Source organism: Venturia canescens, chromosome 7 (assembly GCF_019457755.1).
Source record: "Venturia canescens isolate UGA chromosome 7, ASM1945775v1, whole genome shotgun sequence".
Taxonomy (NCBI): Eukaryota; Metazoa; Arthropoda; class Insecta; order Hymenoptera; family Ichneumonidae; genus Venturia; species Venturia canescens.
Window position 1 is genome coordinate 11,985,558 of NC_057427.1, and position 24,181 is coordinate 12,009,738.

Below are 24,181 nucleotides of genomic sequence, written 5' to 3' on the forward strand. Positions count from 1 at the left end.
GTAGTCAAATTTAGAGGAACAAATTTTTTATATCTTTTATTCATCATCCAACCGTTCCAGAGTCGGGCAACGATTTTATTTTTGCGCTAACATACCGATCTCCACTTTTTTTGGTTCAACCAACTTGGTATTTGCATCATTTTTATTGCTCTTCGTTCGACGAAAATAAACAACTCGAGAGCCAGCGAGCGATTGAGCTTATTAGCGAGGCGGCACGGAACGATGCAGGCTTCTTAAGTGTCTAGCATTTCCGTATAGATATTATTTTATTAAGTAACTACAGCATTGAGCACTTTTCACAGGATATTTAGTATTACAATCAATGTTTATACCTTTTTCATTTTTAATACGAAATTTTGAGGTCGAATCGAGTTTCCATAAAAAATTGACACTCAAGGGACCAATGAACTTTATATTCCGTTTAAAAAATTCCCAACATCTTCACAAAAACACATCCACTTTGAAAATGAAGGAAAATGAATTCTCTGTTCCTGAGAGTCGTGAGTAAAACTTTAAAAATGTCAAAATTTCTCTCAATTTTGACGAAACTTCATTTAAACATTGAATCATTTAAAAGTAGCCACAATAGTATATTTTCGAACGAATAAGCCGTTCACTTGAAAAAAATTAGCGAACGGTCCCACTTTTTTTATCTTTGCCAGTCAGTGTTTTCCACACATTCTGTGAGCATGATTAAGAGCTTATCGATGATGGACAATTACAACGATGAGCATTCGTTAATAAAATTTTAGAGTGTCAACTTTTCAATTGAACATCCGACAACAATGTTGAGATTCAATCGAACTCGAAAACGTTGAATATTCTGTCAAATACCTGATGCAAATGAAAATTGAATCCATCGGTAAATCGATTTTCAAGAACTTTATTAGTCCGCAAATGCTTGGATAAAATTTCAAGAATTGATCAAACTGGAAAGCATTCCATTTTCGAATTAACATTAGATTCAAATAAAAATCGAATAAATTAATAAAATTATTCTGCATAAGGGATTATTCTGAAAAATATTTGAGTAATAGAAACAATGTTAATTTTTGTAAATATCATGTACAAAAATGTTGAAAAAATCTCTTTTTCTAACGACTAAAAATTAAGCGAACCGGAATACACTTCATGGGCGCAGTTCTTGATTTTTTTTTAGTTCCCTGTTAATTACGTGAAGTAAAAATAATTGAAAAAAAAACCCGATTAATTAAAAGTCCGGCCGAGGTTTTCCTCAATTTGATTAGTGCTCAAAGCTGTTTTCACATTTTCCTATGAATCGTTCTGAGAAGAAAACTGCTGCCTGTATTTGTGCTTGTGCGTTTCTTTCACGGTGTATCTACATAAATTACACGCATATCTTATACTTGCACGAGAATCTTGAAGATCGTTTTGCCTTTTTTTTGTTATTATTCATTCAATATCTACTTTAGTTATCTCAGTTTAGCACCTACCGAGCTCAAAATTGGACATCGAGAATAGAATTCTTGATATGTTAATAGAAATGATTAGGATTCTTATCGTTTTTTGTTTTATCTCGCTTTGCAATTCTATTCTAAATGAAAAATGATGAATTATGATATGACTCGCAGTGGTGATTCGCACACTCACACACATCACAGATTACTATTCAGATGTATCAAAAATACCGCCAATCGCACACACGTAACTAATAATTGGTGTATCGTGGCCTTCGTCCATTGGGCAAACGTAATAATGTGACGATGTTTCATTACATTATTGTTATTGTAAAAGTCTGTACCGTTGGATCGAAACGAGAGTTTTTAAAGATCTGTCAAATGTCCCATTATGATCGAATTAGCTTGATGAAATCACGAAGAGTAATCTCGTTGCATTCCAACGATGCAAATTTGACATCGGTTCGAATTTGTCACCCCCTTTCAACGTGCTGGTCGATAGTCTCCCCCTCATATCACGCGACTTATAATAAACATGGTTTTTTCATGACACCAAAAAGATGAGATTGAGATGAGAAAAGGAGACATTCAGCTTATTCACTCTCGCTCCATTCATTCTCTGTTGGGTTACGAAATAACGAAAAATCAATTTCGAGGTACATCACGTAGGAATTTGCAACGTTGAATGAACGAATTTTCTTGGTTTCTTTGTCGAATTATTCGTTACGTCATCAGAGCAGTTTTTATACCCATTTATTGTTCTTTGGATCTGGTTTTCAAATTCAATTAATTTCAGAGTTAAATGTAATTCAATTCTGTTCCTCGAAACGTTTTAGAAACATTCGCAAATTTCCATATGCATGTACAAAAATAATCAACTCGGTTCGTGTAACGAAACCCAAAAAATGTCTAATTAATTCTATTCGTTCAAGAGTATTTGGTTGAGATGTTGCAATAAAATATTTTCAAAAAATTTTTATAGAAAAAAAGCTTTTCAGAATTATTTTCATTTGAAATGAATTTTGCCGAAATAATTTCGCATTTTAGCCTACACGAGGACACAATTAAACGAAATTCGTTTCGACCAACTTTACTAATTCCTACGTCATTGAGATAAGTTGCGATACAGAGATATTGTTTTTTGAAATCACAGTGCACAGCCACGAGATGTTGCCTAATTCTCAGCTTTTAGGCTCTCTTGTTCCTTCCTCGTTATTTCTTGTTCCGCCTTAAGTTATTTATTCGCGTCGTCCAACACAAACGATTGCGCGCATTTGTCTCGATTTTTCATATACAATATTGAATGGAAAATTTCGATAGCGCGACAGAGCTCGAGCTACGAAGTTTGGCGTTTTTTTTTGTAAAAATTTTTCACGCATCGTGATTCTAGGCGCATTTATATGAATGCATTTATCCTCGTTCTCGCTGACTCCTTATTTTGCAGCGAGATTATTATTTCTCGGTTTCCTTTCGCTATGTTCGAAGTTCACCCGTCAATTTCGCGACGTCAGTTTACATTCGCGATCCTAGCATCCTCGAAGTTGTATTTCTAGTTTAGAAATAGCCTATGGTCTCGTTATTTCCTCTCTCGTCTTTTTACAATTTTCAATAATCACTCTAAAGCTCCGATCTTATCACTCGTAAAAGATTTTTTAACCGCAGGATTATTCACCCGAGGAATATAAAAACGTGGCTACCCACAATACACCTCATAGCGTTCTACGTCAATGTCAATAAACAAAAACAAATCAAAATTCTCAACAGTGAAAAAAGGCTGAAACACTGCTCCGGTGTCTCGCTTCCTTTTGGCGTCTCTTATTCAGGAAATTTTCATTTTCAATTAGCTCTAAGGGAGAGAAAAAACAAAATATGAAAAACTCCATTTTTTACAACCGATTTTCTCGAGTCGAGTGAAACATTGACTCGCGTTTGCTTCGCACGGTTTACAAATTATTACTTCTTCCATTTCGTCGATTCATCAACAACAATTCTCAACAAATTTCACACCCCTCAAACGTTCAACTCTCATAAATAGAATGTTGTTCTGGTTTTTTTTTTTTTTTTTTTTTTTTTTTTTTTTTTTCGTACAAAATTAGAGCATTGACAGATTTCGAGCGCTGTAATTATGTCATTTACAATATATATATATATTTATGTATGAGTTTATTCTCGCAAACGCTTTATCTAATCATCGTGATATTAATGTTATTCGTGAGATTTTTTTTCCAGGGATCACGTCCTAATATGGCCGCGCGAGTCTACGAGAGTATTTTGAACTCGCAAATGGATAACGTAAAGTTGAATTTTCTTTCAATGCGATGGAGTGGACATTTTGCTTTAATCTTGTTTTCCCATTGAGATTGTCAGTGTATCACGAATGCGTATAAATAATACTTTAGCGTCGGATGGACCATATCGTTGTAATATATATTTATATATTTAAGCATATATATATTATGTTCGGTCGTCATTGATTTCATTAGGACGTGATCGACTAACGAATTAGAAATTTTGCATTTCATTTTTATTTCTTCATGTATCGTTATTATTATTGTTTTTAATAATTATTTTCATTTTAATAACGAGTGCAAGATCATTTCATCACAAACTTCATAAATCCAAGGTCTAGCCCCGGTGCGTTCAACGCAGATTCTCAAATATTTATGTCGCATGCAAGTTGCGTCACGCGAACGAAGGTGGAAAGTGTCAACTCGACTGCGGGACTGCGCTCCGAGTCTTTCATCGGGCGTACCGACGAAACGGTTCGAGATAGAGCAAAACTTCGCAGAACCATTCTTGCAGGGCATGAAATTATCTAAAAAAAAGTCCCCGGCGGCATATTTCCATCGCCGGTAGTTTGGCCCTGGGAGCAGATTAAATCTCGTACACCGAAACGTAGAAGCGATCCTTTCGGCGATATTTTTTCGGTCCGCTCTCACGAGTTGATTACTGAAGATAGAAAAGTGCCACCTGCAACTTTTTTTTCGACATCTTCATAGCCCACAACATTGGTTATGCGAACTTTTGCTCTATCTCCAATGCCTTGGACGCTATGCGCACCAAAAGAGGAGCTTGGCAGAAACGTTATGAAACTTCACCACTCGAATTCTGGTCCTCCCCTCGAGTTCACATTTTGAAGCATCGCTCGTCGAACAGCCTGCACATATCTTCGCCTGTATATAAATATATGTATATACATAACTCTCCTGTGCTTATGTGCATTTAAACAACAACAATGTACGTTAAGGTACTTATACAGTGATATCGTCAACCCCATTCCGTTCTGTCCTTTCGCTCTTCATATACTTGTGTCTTGCCAACAGACATACAATCTTCAAAAAATTCCTCTCAACAATGTTTTATTCTCGTTAATAATTCATCTACTTGAGTATAATAATGCAAAAAAATAACTTTATCCATTGGGCGTCGAGGATGGCTCGACTGTACGAGGAAAGAAACAGCTCACGGAAGTGGGTCCTCAAAGAATACCATTTACGTGGCAGCAGCAGACATTGAAATCGGCGATAAGAGACAACGTTCGCTGCGTATTTTCAATCGCTCGTTAATTTTCTTCGTTCGCGGTATATCAATACTGTGGAAATAGTAGTAAAACCTTTTGTTTAAAAATATACAAAATGTTTTTCGAAGGTGAGAGGAGACAAGTAATTTATTCAACAAACCCGCACCCCGCGTCAGCTGTTTCTTTCATTTGTGATAAAATCCCGACGTAGAATCGTCAAAAAATTATCGGGCTACCCTAATTTCTGTAAATTTAACGATATCGCGAGCGTCGCATTGAAAATTCATGTGTTTTTTTCATCTTTCATCGCGAAATATTCACTTGTACTAGCAAAGTTGTTAAGGGGCGCGCGCATAAAAGCGCACATTGTTCAATATATTTATTTCCTATGTCTCGAGTTTATAAGCCGGAAACGCGTTATTTGTTGCTCCGTGAACTCTCAATTGCAGTGGCGAAAGATAAAGACACGTAATTAGCCGGGAACGCTGCACGGACGCGCTGGATCGGTCCCTGCTGCAGAAACGGTTGTCGAATAACTGTGAACAAAGAATTGTCAGACCGCGAGCGCTCGACTTGGCGAGCGCTTTGAACGCAACGCAAGACCGTGGATGGACGCATGAGAAAAGGAGGAAAAAAATCACAGAGAAGGGGAGCCGAATTTATCGATGATTAATATTCAGGGGCGGAGTCCTGGTCGCAGGACTGACCGGGCTGTTGAAGCGATCCGACGCGTACCATTGCTGCGACGTGTTCGGCCTGCACTGGCCGCGATGACCGGTCAGATAGGACGTGGACGTTGCTTCGATCAAAGGCAATCGTTTGCCGCCGACGAAGGCGTCCCTCGCCTCCCGAGGAAAGTAGTTGATCGACGAATCCAACGACTTGGACTCGAAAAGAGTTATCGAGGAAAAGGCCGCCGAACGTCGCGCCGATCCTTCGCCGACGACTCGAGCGTACGACGACGCGCGAGGACAGTAAGAGGACTGACAGCTGGACGATCCTGCTCTGGAGAACGAGTCCGATGGCGACTCGGGTGGAGTCGCCGGTGGCGATCAAGTCGTTCGCCTCGTCAGGCCACCGCGCCTCGTCAAAAACTTGGGCGAATCCGGCGGCGTTGAGGACGGCGATTCCACTACTCGGCGAGCCGAGCTCCGCCGCGCCATGTGCATCGGCGACACCGGCGGCGTCTTGCTCGGCGTATCAGGCGCTGAACTCGCCGACGATAAACGCCAGTTGCTACCTGATGTTATGGAATTCGTTCTACCCGACGAAAAGAGATTTGTACTGCTGCTGCTGCACGCCACTGCCGACGATAAATCCACCCTGGACACGGCTCTGTGCCAACGAAGGAACGAATATTTTTAACGGAAGGAGGAAAAAGGGGGCGGAATCCGGAAAACAACGCTCCCGGCCGGATTCCTCTCCCGAGACACTTTCCCTGCCGTTCAGGTCACCCGGTGTGGGAGCCCGATTTTTCCGAGTTTTTGTGGCGAGGAAAAATCCTTCAGTTTTTAATATTTTTGTGTGATTTCAGTTCAGAACCCGAGATATCGGAGTTAAAAAATTCTATTATAGAGTTGAAATACCGATAAATGAACCCTTCGAATTTCAAAGGTCTATGTTTCTCATCATCCCCGGAAAAAATAGAGAAAAAACTGCCAAAAAATCGGGCTGCCGGACGGGATGACCCCCTTGATGAAAGAAAAATTACTAAAATTTTGTCACAGTTTTTTCAAAGCAGCGTCTGGCAGCCCGTGAGTGTTGAAAGTAAAGCATGAAAAATCCCGAGGTTCGAGGATCAGAATATTGGGGTCGAAACGAGAGTTGAAAAAATGTTCAACTTTGACTGAAAAGTGGCGTGAAACATTCGATGTTCGTGGCTGCTATTCTGTCACTTTTTCAACTCGATTTTCAATCACATTTTCCGAGTTAAAAATTCCAAGCTTCTCGCCAACTTACTATCAATTTTCCATTTTTTTTTTCAGTCGAAAATTGTTAACAAAATTGCAACCAGGAACGTTACGAGTTTCAAACAAGAGGCACAAAAAGGTAAACAGAGGTGATTCGAAATCGATCAGAGACTGAGTTGTTTGTTACCGAGAGGGTGGAGCTGATCCTGTGTACGATAATAATCCTGCAGGTCCACTGCGGGGTCTCGCCGTTGCTGACATGACGCTCGCCGACCTCGGCAGCGCTGGTGACGGTGGAGCTGATGGCAAAAGCCTCGGAGTTTGCGGTGGCGTTCGAGCGGATCCAAGACTTCCGGTACTGCTCGTCGACGATTTTCGCCTCAGTGTCCTTATTCATTCGTAAGGGAAAGAGCTAATGATACCATTTTTTGTCGGATCGTTTCTATCTAACAAATTCAACGTATTTATCATGCTCGCTCAGTCGCAATCCCGCTAATTAAACATTCCTTGGAACAATGATTCGTCAATCAATTGAAAATTCATTTCAAACATGCTTCTTATTGTTAAACAATCTCCCGAACGGGGGTCTACTTGTACACATTCCAAAATTATTTTCAACTGAATTCAGGCCTGAACGTCGAAGATTTTCATGAAATATTCTATATACAACGAATCTAAAAAAAGTTCGATGGATTTTCGTCCAGAATGACCGAAAAATTGACGATTTTTACGTAACTCTAAAATCATGCGAAAAGTAACAAAGTAAAAACAATTTTTTCGTGACTTTTTTTTATTTTTCACACGAAGAGATAATCCCTGTAAAATTTACTACGGTCCCACAGGGGTAGGGTTCTATATCGTAATATTTATTAATTCTTACGAACATAGATAGTAATTTTTTTTAAAACGAGAACTCGATAATTCTACTTTACGGTTCGTCATCGAGTCAACATTAATTTTACAATGTTTCCTCGGTTATCTGCGTAGGAAAAAATAGCACAGTTTCGGAGCGAAATACGCAATTTAAGGAGTTTTGGTACAGGCGATACAATGTTGCCATGCTAAACCATGCTAAAAACATAAAAAATTTCAAAAAGTTCAGAATTTTATAAAATTTGGTGAGCATATTCTTTAGTGCCAAATTTGACAATACAAATTTTTTAAGATTTTTCTTCTACACAGTTATCAAGTAATTCAACACTAAAGTTAGAATATAAGAAATCTACTTTAATGCGTAATTACTCGATAACTAGGTAGAAGAAAATTTTGAAAAAATGTGTGTTTTCGCATTTGATGTTGAAGAACATTATCACCAAATTTGATCAATTTCTTAATATTTATACTTCTCTACTGAAACTCCTCAAATGTTTTTATTCGGAATTTACTTGGAAATTACAATGTTTATGGCAATAAAATTTTTTCTCTCCGTGCATTTGTATCCTGGGAAAATGGAAAATTTTGAAAAATTTTGCGAATAATGCATTCAATGACGAGAAAAATGAAGCAGAATGAATTCAAAAAAATTTGAGTTTTTGGAAAAGTGGAGTTTTTGTTACGTCAAAAAATTATTTTCCCCCAACGAGAAGACTGGATGTTTTAAATAAATTTCTGTTCACTGGGTGATTAAATATCGCTAGGAAAATGATTGAACTACTTTTTGGGATAAAAATCGAACAATTTTCTTCATAAACGAGATTAAAATGCTACAACGAAAGAAATGAAGGTTAAAAAAGGTAGTCATGCGACGAAAATGGGGAAAAGAAGAAATGGGTGGTGGACGAACCTCTTGGAGCGCTGCCGGCAGAGCCCGGTCGGGCAGGGCCTTCCCATGGCGCATTTTCCTTCGCAAACTTCACGAGCGTTAGCGAGAGTCTCGTAATTGCTGAGATTGGCTCTGCAGGCCTCGGCGTCATTGACGGTGAGAGCAAGGCTGGGAAAGCGTTCTCTCAGTCGCCTTCTTTCCTGGTTACAAAAAAATATCGATGCAGTGATAAATCGGGGCCGAAACAGCCACGGAGGGCTTCCGGATCGCGGTTGCAGGTTGTTTTTTTTTGCAAAATTATGCTGGTCCGGAGAATGAAAAAACTTGAGCAGAATTTGCGATCCGAAAAATATGGAAATTGGTACGTCCAAAAAAAACGGTATCGACTCGTTTTTTTGGGGAATATTCACTCCGAAAATTAAAAAACGAAGAAGCATGAGGATTTGAGTGAGTAAAAAAATTGATAGCAAAAGGTAAAAAACGAGGGTAAAAAGTGGAGAGAATAATTGTAAAAAAAGTGGAAATATTCGTGAATTTCAATAACGGTTAAAATGAAAAGAGTATTTTTTCACGAATATTTGCTCTCCCAATCTCATTCCCTCAGCGAATTTATGCTCAAGTTTTATTCAGGGATTCATAAATTTCGAGGGCCATCCAAAATGATGTTGATTTTTTTTCAGCCCACGTTTTTATCACTTTATCCTGTGCTTACCTCTTGCAAACGACTCGACTCAAAGTCCTCGAGTTGACGCTGAAAACCAACGTTAGGATTTGCGACGGCACGACCCACTCTCACTACTTTGAGTGCTTCTTTCCACGAGAGATTCGTGATGCTCATGATATAAGCAACTGCGACTGTCACGCTCCTCGACATGCCTGCCAAACTGATAAGTTCGCCGATGTTATTTCAAACGCGGAGCACCGTTGGCCAAATATTTTCATGTTTCCCGATAAACTCAATCGATTTTGCCCGAGGGAGCTTTTCCGAAAGTTTCCAAAGTTCTATGATGAGCCGCGGAAGCGATTTTTTTCATTCAAATCTTTGTGTTTTTCAGCCCAAGCTTAATCGCGAAAGAATTTCTATGAATTGCTCGTCGAAAACAATCTTATTCGTGATACTTTTTCACGTGCTCGGGTGCATTGAAACTTTAAACTCTCACCAGTGGATCAACACGTTGCCGCCTCGCAATCGAGCTGCGTGAATGAAATCGTTGCACAGCGAAAAATATTGCGAGAGATTTTGATCCGGGGTGTCAGCAGCCAAGATGCACAAGTAGTGCTTGTCCTGAAACGAAGTTGAAATGAAGAAAAGTTGCTCGCCCCGCGATCGTCGCAAAGTGACGAGAGTTCGGTGATTTTAGCCCCGGATTTAAGGGGCTTTCATTCGAATTCTTTCATTTTATTTTCCAGCCTAAAGAGCACCGAGGTTATTGAAACGCGGCGATAAAAAAAAACTCTAGTGTCGAGGAAATTGGAGATTTTCATGAACGAAAGCGCGATTCGGCGCGAATAAAATGTGTCGAGGAACGATTGCACTCACAGGGTGGAGCTGCCGAGCCGCATCGTGGATGGCAAGGATGTGAGTTATCTCGAAACGTTCCAGTTGAACGGGATCTTTGCTGTCTCGATAATTGCCCACGTAGAGTCCCGGAAGAACCTGAGAAAAAAGGTGAGTCACTTGTTGCCAGGGGGATTTAAAACTCGAAAGTTTCATTGGAATTTATGAATGAGTATAAGTTCCGAGTGAAAATACCGCGAAAGCCGACTCATTCCGACAATATTTGGATCGATGTTTATCGGATATTTCGACAACGTCGAATATTCATATTCGATAGGAAAGAATTTCAATTTATTGCTCGAATTATTGTATAGCTCCCGCGCGCCCTCGACGAGGATTGCGAAAAGAGGCGAAAAGTGGCGCGCGCGCGGGGTCGAGGAATTCGCCTCGGCGGAACGGAATTCCATAGTGGACTCGGGATTTAATGTTTGAATTTGTAATTCCGATACTAGAGTGTGATTACGGGCGAATTATTCGATCGGGATTTCGGTCACGGTGTCCCCGAGTCTGTGCTCGGATTTTTTCTCCTCCGCATCGGCGCATGTATTTCTCTCCGAGATGTACGGCAACTATAAAGAGCGTGGATAAACTGGAGGAAAAATAATCCGGTTAGTTATCAGTCGCGGATTCGGCACACTCTCGGTTCCACGAGCGTCTTATCAATAATCGCGTAACGCCGACGTTGAGCTCTTTTCGTTTTTTCTTTTATGTCTCTTATAGGTTGGGGCTATCGAGCGTTCTCAATGCGAGACGAGAGCGAGCGTCGCTCAGACGTTTCGGGACGGCGGAACTTCGATCTCGGACGCACGTTTCACTCGAGGTGTGACTCCTTCGTTGTACGATTAGCGAGAAAGTTTCGTCGTTTGATCGCAGGCGACGATGAGGCTCCGCCGCTCGATACTGATATCCTCGATCGTTGCGTTCGTGTCGAGAATCCACGGAGTTTCGGGTCAAACGACATTAGCCTCTTCGAGGCTCGGGGGATCATCGAAACCGTCGAATTCGTCGTCGCTCGAGACGTCCGGTGAGAACGAGGCTCCCCTCAGGGCGAGATTCTCGAACGGGACGAGCCTCAGCGCCGGTCGAAAGGGACCGGAAGCCTCGGGGAGAAACGCGACGGGGAGCTTCGAGCCTCGAGGATTGTTCGAGGATAAAGGAAGCTCGAAATCCAACGCGAATGGCGACCGCTTGATCAACTCCGTTTCTGCGCTTCTCTCGGACTCCGCTCCTGCGAGGAGGAGCATTGAAAACGGCGCTCGGAAGCAGCCCGGAAGGGCCGCGGAGAAAAACGACCTGGACGGGAAGGGGCTCTCCTCGGGAGCTGGAAATCGGTCTCCGCTCAATGACACAGGCTTGCACAGGGCTCTGGGAATCATGCTCGACCCAAGGAGCGTCGCGGGAGACAAAAAAGTCCCGACTTTTCGTTCGATGTTCGAAATCGACGAAGACAACAACAGCGAGTTGAGCGGGCTCGAGGAGAAGGTGAAACTGATGATGGCGAAGCTGAGAAGCTCGTCGAAGGAACGCCGAGAAAGTTTGGCGCCCTATTTCGAACGGTTTTTGTCAGGAGTGCTCGAGAAATTCGAGGCTCGCGACGACGAGGAGACGGAAGAGCTGGAGGACCTTTTGGATCGGTGCACCGCTCAGCGCTGTTGCTCCGGTTGTTGCTCCTGCGAGAAACGTAAAAGGAAAAAACCGAAAGCCGGCGCCCAAGCGGCGGCGGGAAATACGCGCCGCAAGGCCCAGAGGTACAGCGACGACGCTTCGGGCGATGGAGCGAAAAAAAAAGTGGCGAGTCCCTCGTCGAGCAGCGCAGCCCCGTCGACGACGACGGCGGCGCCGACCAAGTCAGCCCTCGCGAAGGAAACCTCGGAAAGTCACAAAAAAATGAAATCGGAATCGCTGCAGAAGCCGAAAAATCGTCGCCGAAAGCGTCCCGAGGCTTCGCGACGGAAAATGCAAGAGAACAACGGCGGACGGAAAAAAACGTGCGTCAGACGAAAATCTGCTGGCGAGCGCCGCCGCCGCCCTGAGGTCGAACGAGGCTCGCGATCCAGTCGCCGTAACTTCGACCGAGACACCAAAGACTCGGAGATAATCGTTCGCAAGAAACCGCGACCGAATCGCCGCACCAGCTTCGACGACGATTCCAGCGACTCCGAGACGATCGTTCGGAAGAAACCGCGAGCCAATCGACGCCGCAACTTCCACCAGGATACCGACGATTCCGAAAAAATCTCTCAGAAAAAGTCACGACCGAAGCACCGCGCTAATTTCGACGAAGACACCAGCGACTCGGAAAATGTCCCTCCGGAAAACTCGCGACCCAATCACCGCGGTAATTTCGACCTGGACGATCCCCCGGTCGACATACCCCGAAGAAATTCCAATCGCAGTCCCCCCAAGAGCCTCGAAGAAACCGATTCATATTTGTAAAATTTCGTCGTATAAATAAATACCGCAAAAGCGTAACTGCTCTTTGAAAAAATATTGTTAACCTGACTGGTAAACCTCGAAATTGTTTCGATCCCTCGAATATTCAAACTATTTTCTTACGATCAATTGTTGAGTCTTCTCTCAAGAGTAGTTTTTTCATCGGTAAAAATAAACTTCCAGCTCCATTTCAATGGTTTTTCGATCCCCTGACTTTCTCCCCTGCTCCCGAGTCTCCGAACGAAACCCGATGAAAAGGCGTTTTCACTCCTCATTGAGCGAGCATTTCCAACTATTTTCCATCGATCACCTCCGCGTTTACAAACTCGAGGGGCATTGTTTACCGATAGCTGTCAACTTTTGACGATCGCCGGACAATTATTCGTCCACGCGTCGCCGATAAAAGAAAGATCGATCGATCAATTGTTCAATTAGTTGCCGAGGCCAATTCGCGTTACGGGCGACATTACCGTCGGCCGCGCTTCCCTCGTCCCGCCGTCTCAGTCCCTCGGTCTCATTCCCGAGATAAAAAAGTCGTTGTACCGATCGCACGCTGCATTAAATCCAGCCACGTTTATATCACAACAAGATTCAATTAGATTTTGTCGAAGCAATCTGTTGGCATAGGCTTCATAACCGCACGTGTGTACGAAACGATTAACTCGAATATTCCGTCGATTCGCTTCGTCGATCGAGTGTGAGCAACTCCGCTGCCTTTTCGACTCGACTTTCGATGAATTTGAAAAATTGAGTTCGAGCTCCTCGCAGATTCGACTTTCCGCCCGACTGACATTTTCTGCGAGTTTTGTGGCTTCTTCTCGAGCCGAGATAAACGAGCTTCGTGTCCCTCGGATTAAAATGATTACCATAAAATAAAGGATTAATAGAGCGTGTGTGAGCACGCACTGGCGTGAAAGAGGCTAATGAATCGTTATCGCACGTTCGAAAGCACGATGTCGGGTTTTTACGCGGAATTTTCCACCCCCGCCGAGTCCGGTTCTTCAAGACTTTTTCACTTTTTATTTGCGACTCCCTGCGACTATGAAATATTTAAATCGCGATTAGAACGAAATGGGAGTTCGCGCGCGCGCGCGCGGGGACAAATGCCTCGTGACGAATCCACAAGCGACGAGGGGATGATCGATAATTGGAGAGGGAAATGGCCTGGAATAATTTCAATCCATCAACAGCCAGCGCACTTGATGAGCTCGCAAAGTCACGATTGTTGCTGCTCTTTGTCGCGCGCCTGTGTGCCGAAGCGCAAAAGCCTTTCACTGTTTACGATTATCTTTTGCTACTCCGCGTGGAATCCTCGACCCCCGCTACGTCCTTTCCCTCCGATAAACCCGCACACAAATGCGCAGACACGGGCTCACGTGTGCTCCTTCGTGTACTCGCTTTATGCGCGGAATTGGGGACAATTCGAGTCAGCGCGGTGAATTGGTACACGACATTTACGAGTGCGAACTCTTGGTGAATCAATTCCTGAGCTTTTCGGGAATGCCGACACGACACAAATCGCACTTCCTGGCTCGAAATCCCTGCGAACGAATTCAGTTTCTCAAGGGGTCTGCACTGATAAGAATTTTCAAAAAATCGATTTTTTTGTTGCATTTTTCGAAATTATACACATTCGAAAGTATCGTACTCAAATTTTAAACAGATATGACCAGCCCGAGTGCACTTTTGAGCGACGTTTACTCGGCTCTCCGAACGCGCTGATACGCACCGCCCAGTGCGGAACCGCGTACCTGCTGGCCTTTCTTTAAACTTTCTCAAAATTACGTTTTCGACGGCCCGTTGGCGAAATCCGCGAAACTATTCAACCGATCCTTAGGCAAAAGCGATGAAAAAAACGTGCTTTCTCGTAGTTTTTGGAAAAGTGCCGCCGGCATTTTGTGATTTTTGAAAAAATCATGTGAGGCGCGCTACGCAGCCATTTACCTATCGAATCTAAACCATTTTTATTTTTTTCCCCCCAGTCATTAATTCCCGAGATTTTATCAACAGTGCACACCCATCGTTCTTTTGAATCTGTCTTCTTTCCCATTTTTCCGCACGAAAACTGAGTATAATAAATATGAAAAAAATCGTGAAAACAGTCTTTTCGATCGGTCGGAACTGCTCGGAAAAAATGCTCAAATTTTTCGCGCGTCCTCCACTAAATTTGTGCTCGATAAATCAAATTTTTCATCTCCCGCCTGACAACACGGAAAGTCTACAATACACGAAAAAAGTGTGAACATCGATCGGAAGGGAAAGTAAAATAGAATTGCAGGGGCACGCCGCAACTGCATTGATGGAGTTGACATATATCTGGAAGAGCTGCAATTTTGGCGATTGTTAAATCGATGAAAGCGAGCTAAAAAAGGGAACGCGAAGCGACAGTTGCGAGGATATTAACGACGTATAATCTCGTGACGCTGTTGGGGAGTCGAAACTGTCAAAGGAAGAAGTTCGCCGCGATATTATTTCGTACGTGAAACAAGAGAGACTTCGAACGCAGAAGCTGGAGACTCGGGCCCGAGGAACTGAAGGAAGTTGAATTAAAAAATCGAGAAAACTCAAATAATTAGTGATGCAGAGCAATGAAAGTTCAGCACCGAGGAAAAATCACTAGTTTACCGTCCCCCGGTTCGAACTGAACGGCTAGCAATCGTCGGGGTATATTTTTGCTCATGGAATTGGTAATGAGTCTTGGGAAGAGTTGCATCACGTTATTTCCTTGTGGATGCGAGGCTAACTGACGTTGTACGTTTTGCTGGCGAGTCGCCAATCGAAACGGCGCCATATGTCCTACTCGGAATGCCTCTACGTCAGTGAAGCGACGCGTCGACCGATGGAAAGAAAAAAATTCTTCGCTCTTTTTTCCCCCCAACATCGGCGTCGTGCTCGGCTGTTACGCTATCGAGTTCGAAAACGTATTTTCTCTGCGTTTTATAACTTTGTTGTTGAGTTATTACTTTGCTTTTCTCGCATCGGGGAATACTCGAAAGAAAAATCTCGTTTTCGCATTTCTCGAGACAAAAAATAGCGAAATTAGTCGATTTCGACTCGCCCTTGCGCCGCTCGAGCTTTCATCAACAAAATTGTTCAGCTTGGCCCAAATTCCGTTGGTAAATGAAATTTCCTCGACAGCGAACGGGCGAAGATGATGAATTCGCGTTTTTTTCGCGAGCTCCTGCCCTCGATGACCAAACGATTCTTATTCGTGCGAGCGCCGCGCGGTTGATACGAGACATTAACTAATCGATAGGTGCATAATTAAACGGAGTTTCATTCCGTCACGTACCTTGTTCATGCCATTCCCCATGTTGGTGGCCGAAAGAGCGATTCCGGAGTGGTGACTCCGGTGCGGGTGGATCAGCAGCAGGCTCGCGGACGACGGGGCGATCAATTTTCGGTGCTGGATGCTCCAACGACGCGTTTACCGAGGCCGATAAATCGCGCGTGCGACGCGCACTTCGACACGAGGGAGCAAAAGACTTTCGCTTTTCGTTTCTTTCCTTTGCTCCTGGGATTTGGAATCGCGCGCAGGTTTACTCACATTTTTCTTGCCCCTTCGGCCTCCTCGGGACTCGGCTCCTTGTCCAGCTGTCCCGTGCCCCGCAATTGGCCGCCCCGATTATCATAACGCCCCATTATTTCCGTCGATTATTCCGAAGCAAATCTTTTCCCGTTTCCGTCGATACTTATGCCCCCCGGTTCCGTCGACTCGAGCGCTTCGCGAGCCCCTGCATCTCGCTCTTCGCTCTCTTCAGTTCGATTTTCCTGCCGTTTTTCTCGAGCCGATGGGTCTTATTTCATTTTTTCAGCTCCGCGATCGATCGCGCGCGCTGGCAACTCGAAAGCGTAAAAACGAAGTCCGCGACGATCGGGCTCACTGGAACAACAATCTTTTTCTATAGGTCGATGGAAGTGGAAGGATTCGTGATTGTTGGATGCCGAAATGTGATCGCGGGGAGAGCACGTGAACGGATGGGAGCGAGGGATCCGCTGAAAACCGTGCAAAAATCCTTTGAGAGCATTACGCTTCGAGGCTGCGAGCAGGGAAGTCAGCGCGGGGATGAAAGCGACTCGCGTCCCTCCCGCAAACGTGCGAACCTCATTATTTCATTTAAAAGCCAGTCTTCAGCTTCTCTTCAAACGAAATATTGATTCTCCGCTAGTCAGCGGTTTTTCAAAAGCTCGGAGAGCTTTTCGTCGGGAAAAAAGGTTTACCGGCCCGCGAAAATAACGCGGCGAGAGAAAAGTGTGCGTACGGGGGGGGCGAGGCTTGAGCAAAATACACAGAAAATGCTTTTCGCATCGATCGAGCTGCCCGCGAGAAACTCTATTGAAACCCAACAAAGACTGATCAAGATTCCGACCCCGCAACGGCCTCGATTACCTGCGATTATTAAAAACAGCAAAGTTCGTTATCAAAACAGCAAAGAGCCTCGCTTCTCCAGCGCACGAATTTTCCTCGTAAAATTCGCGAGAATCAAGAGAATCCGGAATCGTCAGAGCTTTGCGACAATGAGCGCCGTATTGACTCGCGGTTGACGTCCCTTAGCAGAGGCCTTGCGTTCGAGTGTGCGTGTTTTCACAGCCGCAGAGCGTTTCAATCGAGTGCCTCCAACGTGCATGAATCGCACGAGCATTTCCGGAGCAGCACAAGCAACGAGAACGGAAATAACGTGAAAATTTGGAGAAGGCGTTACAAGAAAGGGGGAAAACGGAACGGAGAATCGCGGACGAAGATATACGTCCTCAACATTTGGCTCAGCAATCCAGCCGCTTCGAGAATGATCAAATGCATGCCCCTCCCGGCCCTCGCCCCCCTTTCGTCCCCCTCGCCACGCTCATATTGAAAGCCTTTCTTTTTTTCATTTTTTAGGCCACACCGAAGAATGAGAAGAATGTGTATAATGCGAAATTGGAGTATTGTCACGTTCTCCATTCCCAGGGCCTCTGTGTGCACGGGCTCGCTTTTAGCAAAGCCCTCTCCACCGGCTCAGATATATTGTCGGATCCTCTCTGCGACGAGAAGCAAACGTTTTCGCTGTGAGATGACATACTTTTGAGACTTTAAAGATTTAACGAGGCGACGAGGACGGGGAAGGAAAATCGCGCTGCAGGGCGGAGGGTTTTGTGCTTTTGTCTCTCCTGCTCCCGCCTCCTCCTCCGTTCCTCGATAGGCCAAAGCTCACTCTCGCTGCGGGGCTCGCGACAATAAGTGTACGAAACGTTCGAATAGAATTCGGCGTCCGAGATATCGATTATTTTCTTTCGAGCCTCAATCCGCGAGTAGGCCCGCAGCCCTGGGGAGACTCTTCGTTGTAAATAGGAACGACGAGAGTCCCTCGATCGGGGAACAGAAACAGCCAGGCGAATCTTTATACCATTGTTGAATTTGCTCGAATCTCAAATTTGATTGCTCGCGAAAAGCCAACGAGAGGACGAGATCCCGTCCGGGGTCTCGACATCGTTCGAGGAAGCAAGTCAACGTGAAATGCTGCTTTACGGAGCCTCGGAAATGATCGAAATCTCGCTTGAATCGATTCCAATAAGCTCGTATCCTGACACGATGAAACCCGGTCCTCGATGATACGAAAATTCCCATCGCCCATTCGACCCTCGAGCTTGGAATCTTCTTTTTGGCTCAACGGGGAGCCACGAACCTCGAGCCCACGTGCCAGATATTTTCGCATCGACACACTTCGACGCTTCTCTCGTGCTCGCGGCTCTCCCAAGTCTGTGGGCACGTCCGCGTATGGATTCGAGCACGCAGCAAACCACGAATGCGATAGCCAGCAGGATCAAGTTCGCCCACACGCGACGCGAACTCGCGGCCGAGTTCGGCCACCGAAGAGAGCGATCCTTCGAAAGGAGTTTCGGAGGAAAGAAACATCGAAAGCGATGCTCAAGTTAAACCGGTGAGAAAAACACGAGTTTCGGGGCTTTACGAGCTCGGCGAGGACCCTCGAAAATGCGGAGGCTCCGACCCCGTCGAGTCACGAATTTGGAAGCTCCGGGGCAGCCAAATTCGATCAGGCTCGCTTAAGATTGCACAATCCTTGAATAACCCCGTAACTCGTAAGTCGACTGCGATCTCGCGAATGCATTTGCAAACGAAAAAATACTCGACTTTACGAAAACCCTTTTATTCCATCCATTGAGCCAACTACTGTACCGCATGCTCGTCAAATGAGACTAAATTTTAAAAACGCTTTTAGACCGAGTTTCACGTACCAATGAACAGCGTATCTTATTAAGGAGTTTCGGTACAGGCAATACAATGTTGCCATGCTAAACCATGCTAAAAACATAAAAAATTTCAAAAAGTTTAGAATTTTATAAAATTTGGTGAACATATTCTTTAGTGCCAAATTTGGCAATACAAATTTTTTAAGATTTTTCTTCTACACAGTTATCGAGTAATTGATCACTAAAGTTTACGTGTATAAGCATAGCGTTTTCATATATATAGGTATACATTCCGGGCATGAGAAATCTGCTTTAATGCGTAATTACTCGATAACTAAGTAGAAGAAAATTTTGAAAAAAATTGTGTTTTTGCACTTGATGTTGAACAACATTATCACCAAGTTTGATCAATTTCTTAATATTTGAACTTTTGTACCGAAACTCCTTAACATGTAAAAATATGAAAAACGATAGTTTAACTAAACAATCAACTGATAAATGCAAATTTCCACGATGACTCATTTTCACTGCTGGTATTTTTCAAAGAATAATCTGCCTTTTCTGTGACTCGTTTCATTACAAGCCTCGTTTTATTCCTCAACCGATTTTCTACGAATTCATCGTGCACTTTTTTTTAACTCAATCGCTCGACTGTTGCAGCTAATTGTTCATTAAGCGAAGAAACCTTTTCATTTGTCATTTGTTCTGAAGGAATGAATTCGAAGAAAAAATCTACGTGATGAGCCCGTCGAGGATCAGCTCAGCTGAAAAATGAGACTCGGTGCAAAATAAAATCGGTTAAAAATGGAGATGATTATTTGAGAAATACCTGAGAAAACGTGTCATCGTGGGAATTTGCATTTATCAGTTGACAGCTTTGCAAAACTATGATTTTAAATGTTTTTTCGCGTTAATAAAATATGCCTGTATGCATATCCGTTGAGAGTAAATTTGGTCTAACAGCGTTTTTGAAATATCGCGCTCATTTTACTAGCGTCCGGTGCAGGAGCTACCTTAAGGAAGTTGAGGCTGTACAGTCATTTTTTTACCCAAAAGTGATGACCTGTACCTTTCAAAAGTTAGGCCAGTTTACAGTTTGGCAATGTTGCATACACTTTAAAGAAAAGTTGGGGGAAAAAAGACGAAAAACTGGTGAAAGCTCAGTCGAAAACACGAACAGTGACGATCCTAGCCTCAAAAAACTGCACGGAAAACAGATTATTATTAATATAATCTCAGCAAATCTCCTAATAAATCTGAAAAAAAATTGACATTATTCGGCAAGCCTTGCTCACGTTGCCCAAAAAATTTCATATTTTTAGCATCATTTTTAACGGAGATATCACCGAATGTGTCTTGACTTCCATAAGATTACATGTTATTTGGGCCAAATTGTTATTGATTTTTCTCAGCAACGACGCTCCTAAACTGTCTGAAAATTTAACTGATTTTTTTTTACACTTCACTTTACAAGATGCAATCGGTTTAAAAGCGGTGACATCATTTTCATTCTAATGCCTCAACTTCCTTAATGGAACCGATCTCACAGCGATTTTTTTTTCAGGGCCGAAAATTCCCGAGCGATCGATTAGAATCGTCGGAAAACTGGAAGAGTCGAGTTTTGTTAGAGAAAAAAGGGAAAATCGAGGAAAGGAATTGCACCAGTCCGCACGGGTTAAAAGCTCGGCGAGGAAACGCTTCTCGCGATTGATTCCCCTCGCGTAGGATTTCGTCCCTCTTCCCAGGTGAGCGATAAATAAGCCCCTTTTCGTGTCCCCCGCGTTGGCGGATGCGCGTATTTATGCATGTCGAGGGAAGCGTTTGCAGAGTCGAGAGCAGCCTCGTGTCCGTGCTGCTCGTTGTTGTAACTCAATCTCATTGAAGTTTGTCGAGGGTGTGGCGTTATCAGCGGGAGCACCGCGAAGCGAGAGAGAGGAAGCGGTATAGCGAGGAAAAAAAAAAAAAAAAGGAGGTGAAAAAGGCTCTCGGAGGAAAAGTGTCTGATTTGAGGCTCGTCCGAGCGCAGCTGGTCGCTGAACGCGGCTAATTGACGGAGGGGAGAGGCCGATCGAGGGAAAATTAACAACAAGATTTTTCATTAGGAAGACTCCGAAAAAAAGTGATAAATATCGATCGTCGATGAGCGATTGGAGGGTGTTTGGAGGAGGGAAAAAGGAGAAGATTTGCGAGAGCATTGGCCTACCTCAACGGCGAGATTCAGCACAGAGACGAATGGGCAAATAAAGGCGCTGAGAAGGAGCCGAGTGGTTTTTATTCCAAGAGGGATGTGCTCCGACGCGTGGAATAACTCTCACTCCGAGTGGCGGTCGAAAAAACTTTTGGATTTTTCCAGCCGAGCGGCTCGCGCGCGACGGCGGGCGGGAAAAAAAATATAAATGAAGAGAGAGAGAGAGAGAGAAAAGTGTGTGGCGCGTGTCGAAGGAGCGCACCATGGGGCGAGAGCGTCTCTCGTTCTCATCGGCACGAAGCTCACTGAAACGTGCTGCTGGGATTTTGCGGACTGTCAACGCGAAGGATCGCCGCTCCGCCGAGGGGCTGCAAACGCCCGAGAGAGAGAGCAGACCAGGAAGGAATAGGAAACGAGGGGAAAGAGCGAGAGGGCTTGAGAGGGAAGAAAGACGAGGTCCGGGTTGGTCGCCGGCGACGAGGGTGCGCAAGCGCCGCTCGATAAAATACCCCGCTGCTTCCCTCTTCCCAACGCTGCTCCTCCTCGCTTTCCGCCGCGTGCGAATTTCCCTTTGCTGTATCGCTGCCCAACGGCTGCTGCACTTTTCCGCCTCGCCTGCCCAAGCAACCCTCGCTGGCCTGCCGCCCCCCAAAAAATCGAGGAAACTCTATTTTTTACTAGAAACGGTTAGCGCCCTCAAAACACACGCGATTCTCGGACTCCGAGCGAGGCCCAACCGGCAGCGAGAACGGGAGCGAAGTCTGCCGTACACGCTCGCTGCAGCCTGACGTTGTCGATCAATTTTCATTTAGCGCGAAAAAAAACACGAAAATCTTGTATTTTGGAGAAAAATACTATTCTCGACTGTGATCGCGACGACGACCGGCTCGATGCGCGCTTCGATCAGGCAGTAAATTATAACCTCAAAAATGCTGCCCACACTGTTTGACACTTTGTTCCCGGTGACAGCTATTTTATAAAAGTCAAGCGAAATTTCCATCGGAGACGCGCATTTGCGAAAAGCCGAGAGCCTGAGCTTTACTACTCGATGTAACGGCCTATAGACTCTGCCCCGAGACTGGGTAAGTCGTACACTCGATAGTTTGAGAAACTAGGGCACTTCGCGAAACGCCGGAACCGATAAACGATTATTCTTTTTCCTCCGGCAGAAAGAAAATAACGAAGAGGGAGAGAGAAAAAAAAGAGAATATTAAAAAAAAACGTTCGAGTCGTTCGAGTTTCCTACGAGTTCGTCCACTTTTCGCGGCTCGCGCGGGCCAAAGTTCTCGTGAAATCCAATATGCAAACCCAAGACCGTTGACAAAAAGAATAAACAAATAGGGAAGGGAATTAAAGCTTTTTCCATCGAGGATAGCACACTCGGCGTCGGAATATTTTCGTTTATTTATTCATACTCCAGCCGAGAGTTTTAGGAGTTTAAAAATACACAAATGACGCTATCAAGCCGTTGGAGCAATCACAGTTCTTTGTCTTTGGTGGACGGAGGACTCGAGAGCTTTCCCGATGGTGTGCAGCAGATGAGAATTAGACCAAGTAGGACGAGCGACGTCCCGCACCACCACATCAACGAGGTGGACTCACCGAACACGAGAAAACCGATGAGAGCCTGAAGCACGAAAGTATGAGTGAAGAAAAAAAAACACAATAATCCCTTTTCACGAAATTGCGTTTGCGACGCGTGTGTTCTCTCTGGCGCAATATTGATCGCCTTCCACGTCGATCGATCATTCAATTATACAGGCGAATATATGGAATATTTTTAAACGCTATATTCTCCGCACGAAACACACAACGTTGAACGCAGGGAATAAACTAAATCGAATGACGAAAACTTTTCGTGCATTCAAACATCGTTGAAAGCCAATTATCGACTCTGTCATAGTTTTTTTTGTCACGGAACTCGAATAAAACCCAGCAAAATGTCAATAAAAAAAACTTTTAGTTTCCAATTTTTTTCTCGGTTTTATGCAATAAAGAAGAAACTTAAAAATTCCGTATTTCCTTCAATGTTCCAAGTTCCATTCGCCGTGAGGTGACAAACGCTCGTGTAATTCGCGAAACGACTTTCTCTCTGCATTAAATTATTCAGAACACTCGTGCACTTGGCCACCGCGCGTTTCCAGTTAGGTGAATATCGATAACGTGCCAAGAGATCATTAAAGCGATTGCAAAAGCAAAATGATTCATCGTTTTTTCCCTGCCTTTTTACATTTTCTTGGTTCTTTGCTTTTATTTCATTATTAATGGAGGTTATGCACTGTGTGGTCTGGTTAGCAACGAGCTCCCGAGTTCGACGACATTCAATCACGTTTATCTTTTCGAGTTATTTTTTAAACGCCCGCGGTCTGCTGTCGCAAACGTTCGAGGGAAAGTTCGCTAATATTTTTCAGCTCTTTTCTCGCACAGTTTTGAAAACATTCATTTCAGTCCCAAGGAAATATGAAAACTGACGCATGGATCCACAATTCGATGGGGACTTGTCAAATTTATATATTGATATTTCGATTCGATCATGCGACTGATTTTACCTACCGAGCAAAAGTAATTGGTGGCAGCACTGACCACTGTCGCTGGCAAGGAAGACCCACTGCCCTGAAGGCTCTTGACGAATAAAGTGCATCCTGCGGTGTTGCTAACGACCATAACAACGAGGAGAAACGATTTGAAGAGCGAAGAAACCTAAAATCATTGCAAAAATTCGTCTTTTTCGTCGCATAAAACCTCAGCCGGTAACCTCAGCTGATACAATCGCGTCGGGAGGTTAATTTGTCAACCAATAAATTTGCAAAATTAGTGAAAAAAGTAGATTTCGTAGCTGAATAACGTTCAAACAAAACAAATAAAACAAATTTTTTTTTATCGGAACTCATTCGCGCCATATTTACCAGTGTCGTGAAGTACAAGCTGCCGGCGAGTTTTCCGAACAAACTTCCGATGGTAGCGCAGATTCCTGCGACAACGGACAGCTGTAAGCAGCCGTTTGTCGGCGGCTTATTCATCGTTTATCTGGAATCGAATAAATTCATGATTCTGACACCGCGATTAAAAACAGAATTAATTTAATTACGAGGAAAAGCCTAATTCGAGAAATTAGAGTCGTGAATAAGTATAATTTTTGTAAATACGTTTGAGAAACGTCAAAAAGATGTAAAAGTTTACAGTCGTGCGTCGGTTTTTGATGC

At 43.9% G+C, this 24,181-nt stretch overlaps 3 protein-coding genes across 6 annotated transcripts in view; 1 reads left to right on the plus strand and 2 right to left on the minus strand.

Moving 5' to 3' along the window:
* Nucleotides 1-9: 9 nt before the first annotated feature.
* LOC122414116 (dual specificity protein phosphatase 15-like) lies at nt 10-21,263 on the minus strand. Of its 2 annotated transcripts, XM_043424997.1 has the most exons (8): nt 20,994-21,263; nt 15,894-16,484; nt 10,151-10,267; nt 9,771-9,895; nt 9,323-9,494; nt 8,632-8,810; nt 7,036-7,236; nt 10-6,273 (listed from the first exon to the last, which is right to left on the minus strand). In XM_043424997.1, the coding sequence occupies exons 2-8, from the start codon at nt 15,912-15,914 to the stop codon at nt 5,991-5,993; spliced, it is 1,098 nt and encodes a 365-aa protein (XP_043280932.1). In that variant the 5' UTR covers nt 15,915-16,484; nt 20,994-21,263; the 3' UTR covers nt 10-5,990. The 2 variants fall into 2 exon arrangements, with proteins under 2 accessions (XP_043280932.1, XP_043280931.1); XM_043424996.1 differs by lacking the exons at nt 15,894-16,484; nt 20,994-21,263 and having other exon boundaries at nt 10,151-10,354.
* LOC122414115 (RNA polymerase-associated protein CTR9 homolog) lies at nt 8,988-12,778 on the plus strand. Of its 2 annotated transcripts, none has more exons than XM_043424995.1 (2): nt 8,988-10,279; nt 10,483-12,778. In XM_043424995.1, the coding sequence occupies exon 2, from the start codon at nt 11,048-11,050 to the stop codon at nt 12,602-12,604; it is 1,557 nt and encodes a 518-aa protein (XP_043280930.1). In that variant the 5' UTR covers nt 8,988-10,279; nt 10,483-11,047; the 3' UTR covers nt 12,605-12,778. The 2 variants fall into 2 exon arrangements, with proteins under 2 accessions (XP_043280930.1, XP_043280929.1); XM_043424994.1 differs by having other exon boundaries at nt 10,889-12,778.
* Nucleotides 21,264-22,364: 1,101 nt separating the features above from the next.
* LOC122414124 (transmembrane protein 42) overlaps nt 22,365-24,181 on the minus strand; it is a 37,830-nt gene continuing 36,013 nt past the window's right edge. For both annotated transcript variants that reach the window (XM_043425008.1, XM_043425007.1), the window contains exons 2-4: nt 23,885-24,005; nt 23,532-23,678; nt 22,365-22,605 (exon numbers count right to left, since the gene is read on the minus strand). In XM_043425008.1, coding sequence (XP_043280943.1) covers nt 22,456-22,605; nt 23,532-23,678; nt 23,885-23,998 — 411 coding nt within the window. In that variant the 5' untranslated portion in view covers nt 23,999-24,005 and the 3' untranslated portion in view covers nt 22,365-22,455. The remainder of the gene's footprint in view (nt 22,606-23,531; nt 23,679-23,884; nt 24,006-24,181) is intronic.

What these genes read in the sequence shown, in the direction of transcription:
- LOC122414115 (XM_043424995.1), top strand. Translation starts at nt 11,048, where the DNA reads ATGAGGCTCCGCCGCTCGATACTGATATCCTCGATCGTTGCGTTCGTG.
- LOC122414116 (XM_043424996.1), bottom strand. Translation starts at nt 10,324, where the DNA reads ATGAAACTTTCGAGTTTTAAATCCCCCTGGCAACAAGTGACTCACCTT. An exon ending in CGGCTCGGCAGCTCCACCCT is followed by an intron (nt 9,896 to 10,150) that starts GTGAGTGCAATC and finishes ACTTCGTTTCAG; the next exon opens with GACAAGCACTACTTGTGCAT. An exon ending in TGCCGGCAGCGCTCCAAGAG is followed by an intron (nt 7,237 to 8,631) that starts GTTCGTCCACCA and finishes CGAATGAATAAG; the next exon opens with GACACTGAGGCGAAAATCGT.